Here is a 17,486-nt window from a genome sequence, read left to right as displayed (position 1 = left end):
GAATTTGCATGGTACGGGGAGGCAGATCCGGTCTCTGAGAATATTTCCTGAAGCGTGCGGCAAAGCAGAAAACAGCAGTTGGTGGCAGCGCGCGGGAGTCTATTGGTCTGTGTTGCGCAGAGCTTCCAGGCCTATGGTCACCGGGACCGGCGGCATCTGACCCTCAGTTAAATGGAGATTCCCTGCGCTATGCACCTGGCTCTATCCTGGGTTCCTCCACTTGACCAGCGTGTGGCCTTTGCAAGTTACTTAAGTCCTCCGAGCCTCACTTTACTCCTGGGTAAATAACCGTACCTACGGAGTAGGGTCGTTGTGAGGAATATATGAGATCATGAGACAATGACTGTGACAAAAAGCGCTTAGGAAAGGCTCAAAAAATATTAGCGGGTATTCTGGATTCTTCCCTCCAACAAACCCTAAGCTTGTGTGCCAGGCGCTTGGCACTTGGGTTGGGAAGGGAGGAGTAATAGATAAGACAAAAATCACCGCTTCGAAATTAGAAAACATTCTGCAGCTACACAGGGTATGACTGAGAATATTAGCAGTGTGGATTACAAAACGGGTTATTTTAGATTTAATTCAGGGTTTGTAATAGTCATAGGCAGACAATCCAGCAATGGAGCTTGTCTTTCCCAGGAACGTATTGGCAGTTTTCTTCGTGGTAGGTGTACCAGATTTTCTCCACAGTGAAGCTGTGGAGTCAAAATGGAGAGTGGACAAGGATAAAACAAACAAACAAAAAGCAAACAAACAAAACAGACACTAATTTCAGATGGTACAATGGTACAATGTTTTAATGATCAAACAAGGCCCCAGGCAAGGGCTCAGTAATCCATTAGTCACAGACCTGACGACACCCTGTGATTAAATATGGAGAAATATTAGGCTTACCATAAGTATAATATGGCATATCCGTACAATGGACTATTATTCACTCATAAAAAGGAATGAAGGAATAGAGGGTCCAGAAAGAAACCCTCACAAACACGGTCAAATTATTTTCAACAAGGGTGCCAAGACTGTTCATTGGGGAAAGGATAGTTTTTTCAACAAATGGTGTTGGGAAAATTGGATACCCACATGCAAAAGTGTGACGTACCTTACCTTACACCATATACAAAAATTAACTCAGAATGGATCAAAGGCCTAAAGCTACAAAACTCTAAGAAAACATAGTGGAAAAGCTTTATGTCAATGGATTTGGCAATGAGTTTTTAAAAAACACGGAAAAAGAAACAAAAGAAAAAATAGATAAACTGGACTACATTGATGAAATAAAATTTATATTTTAAGGCAGGACAAGAAAATGTAAACATAAAATTCTCTCTCTGTACATTTGGGCCTCCTCCCTCCCTCTCTCATATGCAATGTACATTTGCATTGTACATTAACCGGACCTCCTCAAAGGTGGGAATGCCTGCTTGACCACGAAGGTCAACTTTTTTTTCCCTTTCTTCTGAGGCTAGCAATGTAACCGCTTAAAAGATGAGCACTCTTTCCAAACTCTGTAGGGAGTCATGGTGACTTAATTGCTTGCTTACCTGGACTCTGTATCTTTGGTGAAGTTTATGTAAAATGTCTGTATGTCATTTTGATGTATGATCCTTTGTCTCAAAAAGGCTTATGACTGTGTCTTTGACTTCTAATAGGCAGAACAGTTCTCAGAGCTTCTGAGAGTCTGTCTCTTGGGTTATAATCCTCAGTTTGACTTAAGTAAAATTATCTTTTGGGACTTCCTTGGTGGTCCAGTGGTAAAGAATCCACCTTCCAATGCAGGGGACGTGGGTTCGATTCCTGGTCGGGGAACTGAGCCTGCGCGCCACAGTTATTGAGCTCGCGCGCCTCAACGAGAGAGCCCGCGTGCCGGAAACTACAGAGCTCACGCGCTCTGGAGCCGGAGCACCACAACTAGAGAGAGAAAACCCGCACACCACAACTAGAGAGAAGCCTGTGCACTGCAACAAAAGCTCCCGCATGCCTCAGCGAAGATCCCATGTGCCACAACTAAGACCCGATGCAGCCAAAAAAGTAAAAAATAAATAAATTAGGGACTTCCTTGGTGGCGCAGTGGTTAAGAATCCGCCTGCCAATGCAGGAGACACGGGTTTGAGCCCTGGTCGGGGAAGATCCCATATGCCGCGGAGCAACTAAGCCACAACTACTGAGCCTGCACTCTAGAGCCCATGAGCCACAACTACTGAGCCCGCGAGCCACAACTACTGAAGCCTGCGTGCCTAGAGCCCGTGCTCCGCAACAAGAGAAGCCACCGAAATGAGAAGCCCACGCACTGCGACGAAGAGTAGCCTCTGCTCACCGCAACTAGAGAAAGCCCGTGCACAGCAACGAAGACCCAACACAGCCATAAAAAAAAAAAAAAAAAAAAAATCCCGCAGCTGCAACCAAGACCCGATGCAGCCAAAAATAAATAAATAAATAAATACTAACAAAAAAATCAATCTATGTAATCCACCATATTAACAGGCTGCAGAATCCACAAAAAAACTACTAGAGCTAATAAATGAGCTCAAGATTGCAGCATACAAGATCAATATAAAATATCAATTGCATTTCTTTTTCTTTTTGGCCACACTTTACAGCATGTGGGATCTCAGTTTCCCAACCAGGGATCAAACCTGCGTCCCCTGCAGTGGAAGTGCAGAGTCTTAACCACTGGACTGCCAGGGAAGTCCCTGCAGAGCAGAAATTGAGACACAGACGTAGAGAACAAACGTATGGACACCACGGGGGGAAAGCGGCGTGGGGGTGGGGGTGGTGTGATGAATTGGGCGATTGGGATTGACATGGATACACTGATGTGTATAAAATGGATGACTAATAAGAACCTGCTGTATAAAAAAATAAGAAGAAGAAGAAAAAAATAAATAAAATGAAAAATAGAATTATCATATGATCCAGCAATACCACTTTGGGGTACATATCCAAAAGAATTGAAAGCAGGGTGTCAAAGAGATATTTGCACACTCATGTTCATAGTAGCATTATTCACAATAGCCAAAAGGTGGAAGTTACCCAAATGTCCGTCCACAGATGAATGGATAAAAAAAATGTGGTGTATACATACAATGGAATATTAATCAGCCTTAAAAAGGAAGGAAATTCTGACACATGCCACAACATCGATGAACCTTGAGAACATTATGCTAAGTGAAATTAAGCCAGTCACCAAAAGATAAATACTATATGATTTCATTTATATGAGATATCTAGTGTACAAACTCATAGAAACAGAAAGTAGAATGGTGGTTGCCGGGGCTGGGGGGAGGGGGGAATGGAGGGTTGTTGTTTAGTGGGTATAGAGTATCAGTTCTGTAGGGTGAAAAGGTTTGGAGTTTGGTTGCACAACAATATGAATGTACTTAACACTACTGAACTGCACACTTAAAAATGGTTAAGGTTGTAAAATAAATTTTATCTTATGTGTACTTTACCAGTTTTCTTTCTTTTAACATGTGAGGAAACTCTATGGGGTGATGAAAATGTGCTACATCTTGATCTTGGTGAAGGTCACATGAGTACATACATAGGTGAAATATTGCGGAACTGTATGCTTAACACTGTGTATTTCCTTTAGGTAAATTATACCTCAGTAAAGTGCTGGTAAGGAGATAAGGAATGAAGCACTGACAGATGCTACAATGTGGATGAATCTTGAAAACATTTTACTGAGTGAAAGAAGCCAGCCACAAAGGCCACCTATTGTATGATTCCATTTATATGAAATGTGCACAACAGCACATCCATAGAGATAGAAAGTAGATTAGTGGTTGTCTAGAGCTGGGGGAGGGGGAGGGGGAGTACGTGCTAATGCAGACAGGGCTTCTTTTTGGGGTGATGAAAATGTTCTAAAATTAGATTGTGGTGATGGTTGCACAACTCTGTGAATAGACTAAAAACCACCGAACATCATTGTTGGAATGTAGCCTTCGCAGAGCAATGCTTATCAGAAAGAATTTAACGTTGCTGCATTTATTTTTTACCATCAGGATCCCCAGCCACCACTGCTGGTATGAATCTCTTCTGCACCACTGTCCTTTTCAAAAGTTCCTTCTGCCTTGAAATTTCTCTAGAAATTGATCCTCTAAGGCACCATATCTTCCTTCCTTCTTTGTTACACAGTGAAACCTGGTAAATCGCACTTTAAAAAAGTCAAAGTGTCTTCCATTGAGTAACTAGGATTTTGATATAAAAAAAAAGATTCTTTTGTTCATTCATTTGACAACTTATTTACTGAGCACCTACTATGTGCCAGGACTGTAAAGTAGTAGCCAACAGGACTGTGGAGTTAAATAGTTTTGACTTGAACCTCACAATTGTTACTTCCTGGTACATAAATTTGATCAAATTCTCTAATCTCCAAATCCCCATTTCCTACAGTCAACTTGGAAAAATAAAAGTATTCCCCAAAACTGGTGTGAGGATTAGACGAGATAATTTGTGAAAAGTGCCTCATCCAGTGTCCAGCACATCATAAGCATCAATGGACACTGGTTGTTATTATCAAGTGTTAATGATCTTAACTCTTAGATCCCTCATAGAATTGGACAATCTGTTGGTAATCATGACCCTTCTCTCTCCGTTGGGAAATTATGAAAACAATTCTGAATTACAGCTGTTAAAAAACAAAATTCGGGACTTCCCTGGTGGTCCAGTGGGTAAGACTCCATGCTCCCAGTGCCGGGGGCCTGGATTCGATCCCTGGTCGGGGAACTAGATCCCGCATGCATGCCGCAAGTAAGAAGTCTGCATGCCGCAACTAAAGATCCCACATGCCACAATGAAGATCCCGTGAGCCACAACTAAGATCTGGAGCAGACTAAATTACAAAAAATAATAAATAAATATTTTAAATTTATTTATTTTAGTTTTGTCTGCACTGGGTCTTTGTTGCTGCGCGTGGGCTTTCTCTAGTTGCGGCGAGCGGGGCTGCTCTTCCTTGCGGTGCTCAGGCTTCTCATTGCGGTGGCTCCTCTTGTTAAGGAGCATGGGCTCTAGGCGCGCGGGCTCAGTAGTTGTGGCTTGTGGGCTCTAGAGTGCAGGCTCAGTAGTTGTTGCGCATGGGTTTAGGTGGTTTGCGGCATGTGGGATCTCCCCAGAACAGGGCTCAAACCCGTGTCCCCTGCATTGGCAGGCAGATTCTTAACCACTGCACTAGGGAAGCCCCTAAATAAATATTAAAAAAAAAAATTCAACTGAGTATATTTGAAGACCTCCTTGGCTTTATTTGAGGATTCATGAATTGGGCAGCATCTCATCTAGCAAGTAGAAAAGAGCTTCAGAGGAGCTGTACAAATGGAAGGTTTTTAAAGGCAGAAAAGGGGGATAAGACAAGGAAGTCATAAACAAAAAAAGGATTATTTCAGGTAAGGTCGCCTTCCCTTGGGGGTAAAGGTGGGGAGTCCATCAAGCAGATTACCTCACTAGGGATGATCAGGAAATTCCAGATTGATTGGTTTAAAATTCCACCCCTGGGAGAGGCTGAAATTGAAGTTATATATTAAGGGCTTAGCACAAGTGATTCCATTTGGGGCCGGTTTCTTTTTTCACCCAGCAGAGGTTCTTAAAGTGTGTTTCCGAGACCAGCAGCATAAGCATCACCTGGAAACTTTTCAGAAATGCAAATTCTTAACCCACTGAATCAGAAACTTTAGGGGTGGGCCCCAGCAATCTGTTTTTTTTTTTTTTTTTGCGGTACGCGGGCCTCTCACTGCTGTGGCCTCTCCCGTTGCAGAGCACAGGCTCCAGACGCGCAGGCTCAGCGGCCATGGCTCACTGGCCTAGCCGCTCCGCGGCATGTGGGATCTTCCCGGACCAGGGCACGAACCCGTGTCCCCTGCATCGGCAGGCGGACTCTCAACCACTGCACCACCAGGGAAGCCCCAATCTGTGTTTTAACAAGCCCTCTAGGTAATTCTGATGCACATGCACCCTGAAATTTGAAAAAGTATGAGTGCTACCACAGTGTTCAAGGTGGATTCTAGACCAGACCACAACTGTTCAAATCTTGATTGGCTCTGTCACTTGCAAGCTGTGTGATCTTAGGCAAGGAAATTACTTCTCTGGGGCTCAGTCTTCCCAGCTGTCAAATGGGGGTAAGGATAGAAGCCACTTTATAAGATTGTCGTGAAATGCTTTAGAACAGCGTCTGGCACACGGTAAGTGCTCAATACATGTTGGCTATTATTATTACTATGCCTATTATAAACTACTTTATCTCCAGAATATGAAGTATGAGAAACTCCCCAAGTTCATATGATTATTTGGGTACAAGATATGAAAAGCTGGATCAGTAACACACATAGAATATGTCTACAACAAAGCTTTTTAAAAAGTCCAAGTGGGGCTTCCCTGCTGGCACAGTGGTTGAGAGTCCGCCTACCGATGCAGGGGACACGGGTTCGAGCCCCGGTCCGGGAAGATCCCACATGCCGCGGAGAGGCTGGGCCCGTGAGCCATGGCCGTTGAGCCTGCGCGTCCGGAGCCTGTGCTCCGCAACGGGAGAGGCCACAGCAGTGAGAGGCCCGCGTACCACAAAAAAGAAAAAAAAAAAAAAAAAAGAGCATAAAGTAAGGTATCGCCCAACTCACTGTTAAGCAAAGGAAAACATGACGTGGGAAACAAAAGTAGTGGGTGGGTCATGCTTCATAAAAATGGAACCATAAGTGTTTGGGGGTTAATTCCACCCATAGGAAAGTTCCATTAGCAAATATCTGGTGGTCCTATTTTGGTACATCAAGCAGAGTAGGTCTCATGCTCTTCTGAATACTGGTGGCACCATTAATTTCCTGAGTGGTACATTCAGTATGTCTTTCTTCCTGTTCTCTTTTGGCTTAAATGCCTGCAATCCTGGATCAGTGACTTCAGCTCTAGGAGCTGAAAGTCTTTAGAAAAGAATTTGGTTGCAGGAAGGGTGGTGCCCAGAGCACTTGTTTTCAGTCGGTGTTTGCATAACAGCACACTTTTTTTTTTTTTAAACTTAGGTGAAATGTTTATTCGGGGTGATGAGTGGGAGGGTGGGGTGTGTGTGTGGGGAGGTGGTGTAGGTGGGTGGGGGAAGCATTAAAGGAGACTACGGCCAAGGGACTAATGTCCTCCACCCTACTCTCCAGGCCAGCTCTGTTCCACCCAGGAAGGTAACAATACACTCTGCAATGAGCTGTTGAGAGAGTGAAGTGAGCTTAGCCCAGTGTCTGGCAGGTGATGCTAAATGTTTGTTTGTTTTTTTAAATGTTTGTTTTAAGATGGTATTAGTGTGGTGGTGATCAGTTTGAAAGGTACAGAAATATCAAATCATAATATTGTGCACCAGGAGCTAACATAGTGTTGTAGGTCAGTTATACTTCAAAACAAACAAACAAACAAACACATAGAAAAAGAGATCAGATTTGTGGTTCCCAGAGGTGAGGCCTGGGGGTGGGGGAATTGGACGGAAGCAGTCAAAAGGTACTTATTTCCAGTTATAAATTAGTACTAGGGATGTAATGTATGATATGATTAATATCTTTTTAACACTGCTGTATGGGAAAAAAATTTTTTTTCTATTTCTTTTATTTTGTATCCTTACGAGATGACAGATGCTCACTAAACTTACTGTGGTAATCATATCATGATGTATGTAAGCCACCTTAAACTTATATAGTGCTGTATGTCAATAAAACCGGAAAAAGGAAAAAAAGATTGTATTAATATGAAACTTCTATAGAAATCTGTAGTAGGGTTGCTCACGTTGCCCTTCAGATCTTCTGCTTGGTTTATAAAGTATTTTGTTATATAAGTAATTTTGTATATAATTAAACTTTAATTATATAGATGTGGCAGCCGTGGAGATGCCTGTCAGATGACCCTTCAAGAGGCCACCAAGCATATTAAAAGATGTCTGCAGCACCTTCAGACTCTGCAGCAGCATTCGTGCTGTGGATGCACTTTTCCCAGAAGCCTTCCGTTGGTAAGCCAGCAGAGCAGAGATACTGGGACCACAATATTTCTTTTTAAATTTAATTAATTAATTAATTTTTAAATATGTTTATTTATTTTTGGCTGCACTGGGTCTTCGTTGTTGAGCGCGGGCTTTCTCTAGTTGCCGTGAGGGGGGCTACTCTTAGTTGCGGTGCGTGGGCTTCAAACAGTGGCGTCTCTTGTTGCGGAGCACGGGCTCTAGGCGCCCAGGCTTCAGTAGTTGTGGCACACGGGCTCAGTAATTGTGACTCGCGGGCTCTAGAGCGCAGGCTCCGTAGTTGTGGTGCACGGGCTTAGTTGCTCTGCAGCATGTGGGATCTTCCTGGACCAGGGATCGAACCAGTGTCCCCTGCATTGGCAGGTGGATTCTTAACCACTGCGCCACCAGGGAAGTCCTAAATATGAAATTTTTTTTTTTTTTTTTGTGGTATGTGGGCCTCTCACTGCCGTGGCCTCTCCCGTCGCGGAGCACAGGCTCCGGACGCGCAGGCTCAGCGGCCATGGCTCACGGGCCCAGCCGCTCCGCGGCACGTGGGATCTTCCCAGACCGGGCACGAACCCGCGTCCCCTGCATCGGCAGGCGGACTCCCAACAGCTGCGCCACCAGGGAAGCCCAATATGAAATTTTAAACTATAGATATTGCTCACTTTTTTACTCAATACATTTTATTAATATATTTCAAGAGAACGTACTTTAAAGAAAGCTATAGATATTCAGAACCTATGCTTCACCTACATAATAAAGATTTGATAAAAACTAGGTAGCAGTAATACATCCTTAGTAGCTGGTCATTGGCTTACCTTCTAAGAATAGGACTGGAATCAAAATGAGATCAGCTGTTCGCAGAAATGACCCACTTGTAAGAATTAATCAGAAAATGAGTGGCTGAAGAAATCACGAGACTCATCATGAAAAGCACAACTGTCTCAAGACATTTCAAGTTGTACCACAAGTCGTAATCTACCCGAATATTTTGACCTAACAAAAAAGAAACACAGCATAATCTGAATGCATACATCTACCCGTTCTACACAGATTTACTGACCACACGGTTCTCCCCTCTCCCTCCCACGCTTAGGTTTTAAATCTGGGCTTCTTAACCGTGACTCTAAAGGCAGGGGTCCTCAAAGAGTCATTTTGAAGTTCATTCAGCGGTTCTGAATTCACTGATTCCCTGCGGGGCCCAGGAAACGGCACTTAAACCAGCTTCCACGCGATTCTTAAGTAACCTCTCCAAACTGTGAAGAACTGTTTTGCTTGTGTGGAAAGCGAACGTGTTAAATTTACGGGTTAAAAAACTCTGGCAAAACATACGTACAAAGTTTCCTTGTGAACCGGCATACGCATTTTCTGAGTAAATAAACCCCACAATATTAATCAAATTCTCAAAGCGGGCCTAAGAACCAGAACTCGCATCGCGCTGAAACACCTCCTTGCTACGGAGAGAAATCCAGCGGCTCCCAGACAACTAGCTGCACATTCGATCGTCTTTCAACTTTTGTTCAATTTAGCAGTTTCTGTCTTCGTGAAAATTTTTACAGAAACAGAAAGTTCATTCTCTTCGGAGACGATATGCAGTCGATGCTCAAGGCATCTGATTAAATTTGTTAAAATAAAAGCAAAAACGGAAACAGGGCCCGTGACGAATCTGCTACTTCCGATGTAAAGGTCCTGTCAGTCAAGGAGGAAGAATCTTCCGTCGCTTCGAGCTCGGCACCTGGCCCCGTGGGAAAGGAAGCCCGATCCTTGCTGAGGTGAGCGGGAGCGGTTTGGTGGGAGTAGGGCACACCCTGGCGAGAAGGACGAGGGAATTCGGCCTGGACGGTATGTCGGCGCGTGCGTGGGCCGCCATGTTGAAAGCGGGCAAAGGGGGACCTTTTGGGGTTGTGTTGCCGGGAGCGGGGGCGACAGCTGGGTTGGTAGGATGGCCCCTTCCGTCCTGTGCCCCCTCAGATGGTGACGGGCTGGGGAAGGCAGCCCTGAGGGCCGGCGGCCGAGACGGAGGCGCTGCGGGGCGGGGGGGCGGATCGGAAGTATAGACTTTTTCACGGAGACTTCCGCGTTAGCGTCCACGGCCTCACTGCGCGTGCTCGGACGGCTCTGGGCGCCAGCCTTCAGTTTGCTTCCCACCTGGTGGGAAGCGCCGGTTGTTCCGTTCTGCAGGCTCAGCCTGGGGACGAGTGCTTTGTTTGTTTGCTTAAGGATAGCTTTTTTTTTTTTTTTTTTTTTTTTTGTGGTACGCGGGCCTCTCACTGCCGTGGCCTCTCCCGTTGCGGAGCACAGGCTCCGGACGCGCAGGCTCAGCGGCCATGGCTCACGAGCCCAGCCGCTCTGCGGCATGTGGGAGCTTCCCGGACGGGGGCACAAACCCGCATCCCCTGCATCGGCAGGCGGACTCCCAGCCACTGCGCCACCAGGGAAGCCCAAGAATAGCTTTTATTTGTATAATAATTTATAATTAGAAAGCGCTTTCAAAGACACTACCTTCTCTCATCTTCACAAAAAAACGCGGTGAAGAGGCACTTAGCAGCATTTAACAGGTGATTTAAATTTTGCCGAAGCTAACACTAGGTCTCACACCTGGGTGTTCTGACTCCCAATCCAGTGCTTTTTCACTTTCCACACTTCTGTCTTTAATAGTTCATTGCCCCACTCACTTCCACCCCCGACGATTCATCTCTCACATCCCATCTCCGTTTATGAAGTAATGACGAGAATCTAAACATCCAGAGAGATGGTGGTAGAAAATCTCAATGCAATGTTGCAACGGAGGAAATACACCTAGAAAGATTAACGAGAAGCTGTGAAGCCCGCTCTTCTCTTGGTATTGAGTATTGATAGGAGCATGCAGGTGAGGGAGAAAACCGGAAACTCATCTTTTATCCCTTTGTAATTTTTTTCCGGAGTTTAATTTGAGGAACTCTTAAAGCTTTGAACAGGAGCTCTGACTGTGTACAGCAATGTCAGCTTTATTTGGTGGTTCTTTGTGACCTTTTCCTGTGGAATGGGGACGGGTTCCTTTCCCACTTGCCTGCGAGGGGGCTGTCAGCCTCAGATACCCAGACGTGGCCTGCTTTGTCCTATCCCCATCTCAAGCTTTATATTTTATGACAGCTATCTAAGGAAAGAGTTAAGAGCTCAAGCTCTGGAGTCAATAAAAGCCCTTGGTTCTAACTCCCCCTCTGGGCTACTTCTGTGATTTGGGACAAGAGACAATCTTTTTGCATCTCACCTTTGGCATCTGAAATGGCAATAATAGAAGTGGGTGTGTCCCGGTGTTGTTGAGAGGTGAGGGGAGTTAAGTGCTTAGCACAGTGCCTGGCACCTCCTAAGTGTTCAATACAGGTTAACTATATGATGGTCTCTTTTTTGTTTGTTTGTTTTTCCTGGAACCTTGCGATAGTACGATTAGAATCTTAAGAATTTTAGGTCCATTTAGAGAATACCAGAGCAGAGATCCGAACAACACAGTGATCTCTCTCTCTTTTTTTACCCCATGTGGAGAAATTACAGCCATAATAGACAAAAGACACAAAGTGAGTTAGAGGCAGAGCCCAGACCAGACCAAAAGCGTCTCACTCTTCTCCTGCTCCTTCCCTTGTTCTAGTTGTTTATCATCCTTTTACTGATAAGGATACCAGAGAGGTGTCTTCTCCAAAGTTGCTTGTTAATGATGAGACGCATATATGTCCTCCTTTTACAATTTGGTGGCAGATGGTGTAATGTCCTGCCTCTCAATTTTCTTTCTTTCTTTTTTAAAATAATTAATTTTTTGGCTGCGTTGGGTCTTCGTTGCTGCGTGCGGGCTTTCTCTAGTTGGGCGAGCGGGGGCTGCTCTTCATTGCTGCGGTGCACGGGCTTCTCATTGCGGTGGCTTCTCTTGTTGCGGAGCACGGGCTCTAGGCACATGGGCTTCAGTAGTTGTGGCTCGTGGGCTCTAGAGCTCAGGCTCCGTAGTTGTGGCGCACGGGCTTAGTTGCTCTGCAGCATGTGGGATCTTCCTGGACCAGGGATCAAACCCGTGTCCCCTGCATTGGCAGGCGGATTCTTAACCACTCTGTGCCACCAGGGAAGTCCCTGCCTTTCAGTTTTCAATGAAGTGGTCCTTTTTGTCTGATTTGGACCAAAATAAGTTCAGTTCAGTGAATTCTGATTTGGACCAAAATAAGTTCAGTTCCCCAGCATTTATCAGGAAGTGTCCTAGGATCTGGAGACACTGGGTTGAAGAGTGTTTATTGTGAAGAGTGTTTATTGTGTGTTGGGCAAAACGTGATCAGTATGACAGAAGAGGTACCATGAGCTGTGGGACCAACGGATTTGCTTCATGGGGAAGAGGCTGGAAGCTGGACTTGAAGGACCAGTAGAATTTCCACAAGTGGAGATGTGGGAGGTGGAAAGGAAGGGAATATTCCCAGCAGAGGAAATTGCACCAGGAAAGACACAGAGCTAGGGGATTAGGGCACGTTCAAGGAATGAGGAGCAGTCCTGGGGAGAATAGGTTCTGCAATGGAATATGAGGAGAGGCTAAGTGAGAGTCAGAATTCTTGAGTTCATTGACTTCGGGTTTTATTCTGTAGGTGTTTTACTTTTTTTACTGGGAAAAGAAATTCCACTGTGATCACTCCCCCTACATAACCCATAAACCGAAGAGCAAAACCAAAAAAGATCCTTGAGGAAAATTTGAGAGAGGGGGGGAAAACTATAGATACCATTTTAATAAATATCATGGAAAGATGCTGTTAGGAATAAAGATCACCAGATATATTTGACAGAGCCCTGGTTTTTAAGGAACATATTTCAGCCTTGGCTCTAAAGCTTTACAGAGGTAGTCACATGATTACCAGCAGGGTCTGAAATGTTGGCAAGCACCGAATTATTCCAGCAAATTCACATGAATCAATTATCATGTGTCAGACTTAAACTTACCCACCCTCTTTCAAACAAACATAGATCTTCTATCGGAATGAATGACAGTTGCAGTGTGCTTGCTGAACTAAAATTACCATTGCAATCAGTTCTCAAGCTCCAAAGCATAAATGGATTATGAGCTAGGGAAGTGGGAAGAAATCCCATCTTCCTTTTTTTTTATATAAAGTTTCTTTTTATTTATTTATATATATTTTTTGGCTGCATTGGGCCTTCGTTGCTGCACACATGCTTTCTCTAGTTGCAGCGAGTGGGGGCCACTCTTCGTTGCAGTGCGTGGGCCTCTCATTGCAGTGGCGTCTCTTGTTGTGGAGCACGGGCTCTAGGCACGCAGGCTTCAGTAGTTGCAGCACGCGGGCTCAGTAGTTGCAGCACGCAGGCCCTAGAGTGCGTGGGCTCAGTGTTATGGCATGCGGGCTTGGCCACCCCGTAGTATGTGGGATCTTCCTGGACCAGGGATCGAACCTGTGTCCCCTGCATTGGCAGGTGGATTCCTAACCACTGTGCCACCAGGGAAGTCCCCCATCTTCCTTTTGAACTAAAGAGCCTGCGGCTGGGTCACTGTCATTTTGGCTTTGCTCCCTGTTTACTGACAGATGCAAAAGGCTGCATTCAGAGCACCATTTTCCCATGCAGTTTTGTTTTTTTAAAAAGTCCTTATCAGAATAATCTGGGAGGGACTCCCCTGGTGGTCCAGCGGGTAAGACACCGCACTCCCAATGCAGGGGGCCCGGGTTCAATCCCTGGTCGGGGAACTAGATCCCACATGCCGCAACTAAGAAGTCCCGCATGCTGCAACTAAGGATCCTGCATAATGAAACGAAGATCCTGCGTGCCGTAACTAAAGATCCAGTGCAGCCTAAATAAACAAATATTTAAAAATTAAAAAAAAAAATCTGGGAGCGGGAATGTGGGGAGCACAGATGAAATAAGACAGGCCAGGTGTTGGTCATGGTTGGAGCCGGGTGAGAAATTCATGGAAGGTTATGCCATTGTCTACACTGGTATGTGTTTGAAACTCTTGGTAGTAAAGGGTTTTTAATTTTTATTAATGTTATTATTATCATTATATATGTATATATATTTGGCCGAGCCGTGTGGCTTGCGGGATCCTAGTTCCCCAACCAGGGATTGAACCCGGGGCCCGGCAGTGAAAGTGCCGAGTCCTAACCCCTGGACCGCCAGGGAACTCCCATAAAGAGTTTTTTAAGATGCCCTTTTCCACAGAAGTTCCCAGGCTGGTTTCCCTCTGACCATTTTAAAGTCTCTGAAAGGTGAGCCTGGGTTTTGATTCTGGATTTTGATCCGTGTTGCCACGTTATAACAGTTCGTGTGCGCCCTACCGTGGCTAAGCTGGATGATACACGTATGCAGCAAACTCAGGCACGTTGCCCTCTGCTCCTTCCGGGGAGGGTTGGTGGAGGAGTGCGTGCGAGCATTCTGGAGCCCCACTGCCTGGCTCTGATACTGTCTCCCCTGCCTTCTAGCTGGGAGGCCACAGCGTCTGAAAAACCCTCTTCCTTCCCTGTTGGAAGAAGGGGCGAAAAGCAGTATCTACTTCATGGGGTTGTTGGAAGGATTGAATGCGTAGCTCACAGCAGATGCTGCATAAACGCTTGCCGTGCTTCTCCTTAGAACATGAACGATTGGATGCCCATCGCCAGGGAGTATGACCCGCTTAAAGCTGGCAGCATTGATGGCACCGACGAGGACCCACATGATCGAGCTGTCTGGAGGGCGATGCTGGCACGATATGCCCCCAACAAAGGCGTCACAGGAGACCCCCTCCTCACCCTGTTTGTGGCGAGACTAAACCTGCAGACCAAAGAGGAGAAGTTAAAGGAAGTATTTTCCCGCTATGGGGACATCCGGCGGCTTCGGCTGGTGAGGGACTTGGTCACGGGCTTTTCGAAGGGCTACGCCTTCATCGAATACAAAGAGGAGCGTTCTCTGCTCAAAGCTTACCGGGACGCCGACGGCCTGGTTATTGACCAACACGAGATATTTGTGGACTATGAACTGGAAAGGACTCTCAAAGGGTGGATTCCTCGGCGACTTGGAGGAGGCCTGGGGGGGAAAAAGGAATCTGGGCAGCTGAGATTTGGGGGGCGGGATCGGCCTTTCCGAAAACCCATTAATCTGCCAGTTGTTAAAAGCGACCAGTTTCGAGAGGGAAAGAGGGAGAGAAGGGAGCGATCTCGATCCCGAGAAAGACACTGGGACTCCAGGACGAGGGATCGGGACCATGACAGGGGCCGGGAGAAGAGGTGGCAGGAAAAAGAATCAACTAGGGTGTGGCCAGAAGGTGACTGGGACAGAGAGAGGGACTTCAGAGATGACAGGGTCAAGGGGAGGGAGAAGAGGGACAGAAGTAAGTAGACTCCATCCCCTGCCAAACCCAAACGAAGGTACCCGACCAGTAAAAGCGCAGGGAGACCTGCACTGCTTGTATACAGAATCCAAGTCCAGTGGTTGAATAGAACTTACTGATGAAAACAAAAACAAAACAGAAGAAACTTACTAATGATAATGGGGTTGGGTACGTTTTCTTTCGACTCTGGAATGCAGGTTCAAGATGAACACGCTGATACTTTGAATTTTCTCTTCTTCATCTTATAGTTTTTGTTTTTGTTTTTTGGGGCTCATGGGCGGTTTGTGGGATCTTACTTCCCTGACCAGGGATTGAACCTGCACCCTCAGTAGTGAAAGTGCAGAGTCCTAACCATTGGACCACCAGGGAACTCCCTTCATCTTATAGTTGTAAGGACCCATTATTTGATAAGCTTGAGAAACAATTTTGCAGTCACCAGCATCTGTACAGAAAGACCTATGTAAGGAGCCACGACTCATTTAATTTGGCAGTACGGAATTTGCTTTTTCTCCCATCTATTGGAAATGGCCATTTTGAGGGCTTGGCAGAAAGAGGTGATGACTGAAAACCATTTGCATTGATCTGTGACTCCTGGGAACCCAAGTCTGGTCAGAATCTAAGTTGTGTGTTTTCCACCTTTATGTCCATAGTGCAGGGTTTGCTGCAGTGAAATAAAAATGGGTTAGAAAAATGAATCCAAGGAGAATGTCCAGACTTAGTACCAAAAGCCAGTCTTAGCAGTGATCTGGGTCAGCAACCAGCTTCTCTTGAACAAATATAACTCCATTCTCGAGCCAAATGCTGACTACCTTTTTTCCTTTTCTCTTTTTGGCGGGGTGGCTGGCATTTAAAATGAAAACCCAGAGTTGCAGGGCTTTGGGGCTGTGGTCTGTGGTAATCCTCCAGCCCTTGGAAAAGAGAAAGTTCAAAAGAAGTGAGAGTGAAATGAAAATGAAATCAATGAAAGGTTAGTAGCTGGTTCCGATGGACTGATTTGCCTTTTCTCTCTTGATCATCCAGCCTCTGGTTTGTTTGAAACTGGATATATTGACCTGAACTTCTGAGAGCTTTGAATAAGTACCATACTGTTCATGTGATTTTTCAAGAAAGTGACATTCAACCTTTTTCTTTTATCCATGGCTGTGTCTTTGAAAGTTCAGGTTCTTAAAATTCAGGATGTCTCATGTAAAGTAAATGTCTGATTTAGTAGCAAGACTCACACATTCATTACTAGGTTTTTGCATCAGGAGTATGAATCTCATCGTTACATAGGGGACCTACGATATCTTAAAAGTGCTATCAGCTGTTAGAACTGTTTTAGGAGAATATGCTCTTTCCTTTGTAAATTTCCAGTGCAGAATTTCACTCTTCTCCCAAATCTCAGAAGACCGCCTTGCAGGAACACCTTTATGATTTCACCCATGTTTCATTTACAACGTGTGTTATGAGCTAGAGTTGGTAGGTACATTAGGTAAACAAGCTGCTCCACATCAGGGAAGCTGAGTCATGAGACGGCTTCAGAAGAAACACACACAGGGGCAGCAGTGTTTACGTAGTGTTCACAGAGTCTAAGCTGGCGGCTATCAACCCTGAGTACCAGAATACCGATGGATGGAAAAAATAGGCACATTCAGTCTCCACCCCTGGACATTTGGGCTTAGTCTTACAATGGCCCTGGTAACTAAAAAAAAAAAAAAAAATCAGTAGAACCACCCCCCCCCCCCCCCCCCCCGTCAGGGACTGTAGTTGTCAACATGGCAAAGGCGGATACCCTCCGACCCGGCAATTCTGCTGCTAGTTTATTCTGCAGACTGATGCACGTGTGTGAGTGTGCAGCGCTGTTTTAGAAAGATTGGAAGCTACCTGTCCACCAGTGGGGCCTGGACAAACATGAACAAATTACACTCGATGGTCGACCAGGGTTCCTCAGTCTTGGCACTATTGACATTTGGGGCTGGAAAATTCTTTGGTATCGGGTGCCGTCCTATGCATTGTAGGATATTTAGCAGCGTCCCTGGGGCCTACTGGATGACAGTAGCACCCACCCAGTTGCGACAACCAAAAATGTCTCCAGTGAGTGCCAAATATCCCTGGGGGCCAAAATCACCCCTGGTTGAGACCCACTGTCTTTTATACTGGTGTGAAGTCATGTCCAGGGTATTCTAAGGAAAGAAAGGTATGGGATAGCATGTGTATAACACGCTGCCATTTATG

At 45.5% G+C, this 17,486-nt stretch overlaps 1 protein-coding gene and 1 long non-coding RNA gene across 4 annotated transcripts; one reads left to right on the top strand and one right to left on the bottom strand.

The window, feature by feature from the left end:
- Nucleotides 1-594: 594 nt before the first annotated feature.
- Nucleotides 595-9,377, bottom strand: LOC132435833 (uncharacterized). The gene is made up of 3 exons (XR_009521662.1): nucleotides 9,290-9,377; nucleotides 8,776-8,953; nucleotides 595-692 (listed from the first exon to the last, which is right to left on the bottom strand). It is a non-coding gene; the product is annotated as an uncharacterized lncRNA (long non-coding RNA).
- A 239-nt stretch (nucleotides 9,378-9,616) lies between these two features.
- Nucleotides 9,617-16,974, top strand: SNRNP35 (small nuclear ribonucleoprotein U11/U12 subunit 35). 3 transcript variants are annotated; one of them, XM_060027927.1, is made up of 2 exons: nucleotides 9,617-9,729; nucleotides 14,537-16,974. In XM_060027927.1, exon 2 carries the CDS (start codon nucleotides 14,540-14,542, stop codon nucleotides 15,278-15,280), a length of 741 nt encoding a protein of 246 aa, XP_059883910.1. In that variant the 5' UTR covers nucleotides 9,617-9,729; nucleotides 14,537-14,539; the 3' UTR covers nucleotides 15,281-16,974. The 3 variants fall into 3 exon arrangements, with proteins under 3 accessions (XP_059883910.1, XP_059883911.1, XP_059883912.1); XM_060027928.1 differs by having other exon boundaries at nucleotides 9,652-9,729; nucleotides 14,389-16,974; XM_060027929.1 differs by having other exon boundaries at nucleotides 9,709-9,799.
- Nucleotides 16,975-17,486: the final 512 nt, after the last annotated feature.

The sequence above is a fragment of the Delphinus delphis genome, chromosome 13 (assembly GCF_949987515.2).
Source record: "Delphinus delphis chromosome 13, mDelDel1.2, whole genome shotgun sequence".
Lineage (NCBI taxonomy): Eukaryota > Metazoa > Chordata > Mammalia > Artiodactyla > Delphinidae > Delphinus > Delphinus delphis.
This window is presented reverse-complemented; position numbering and strand designations above follow the sequence as displayed.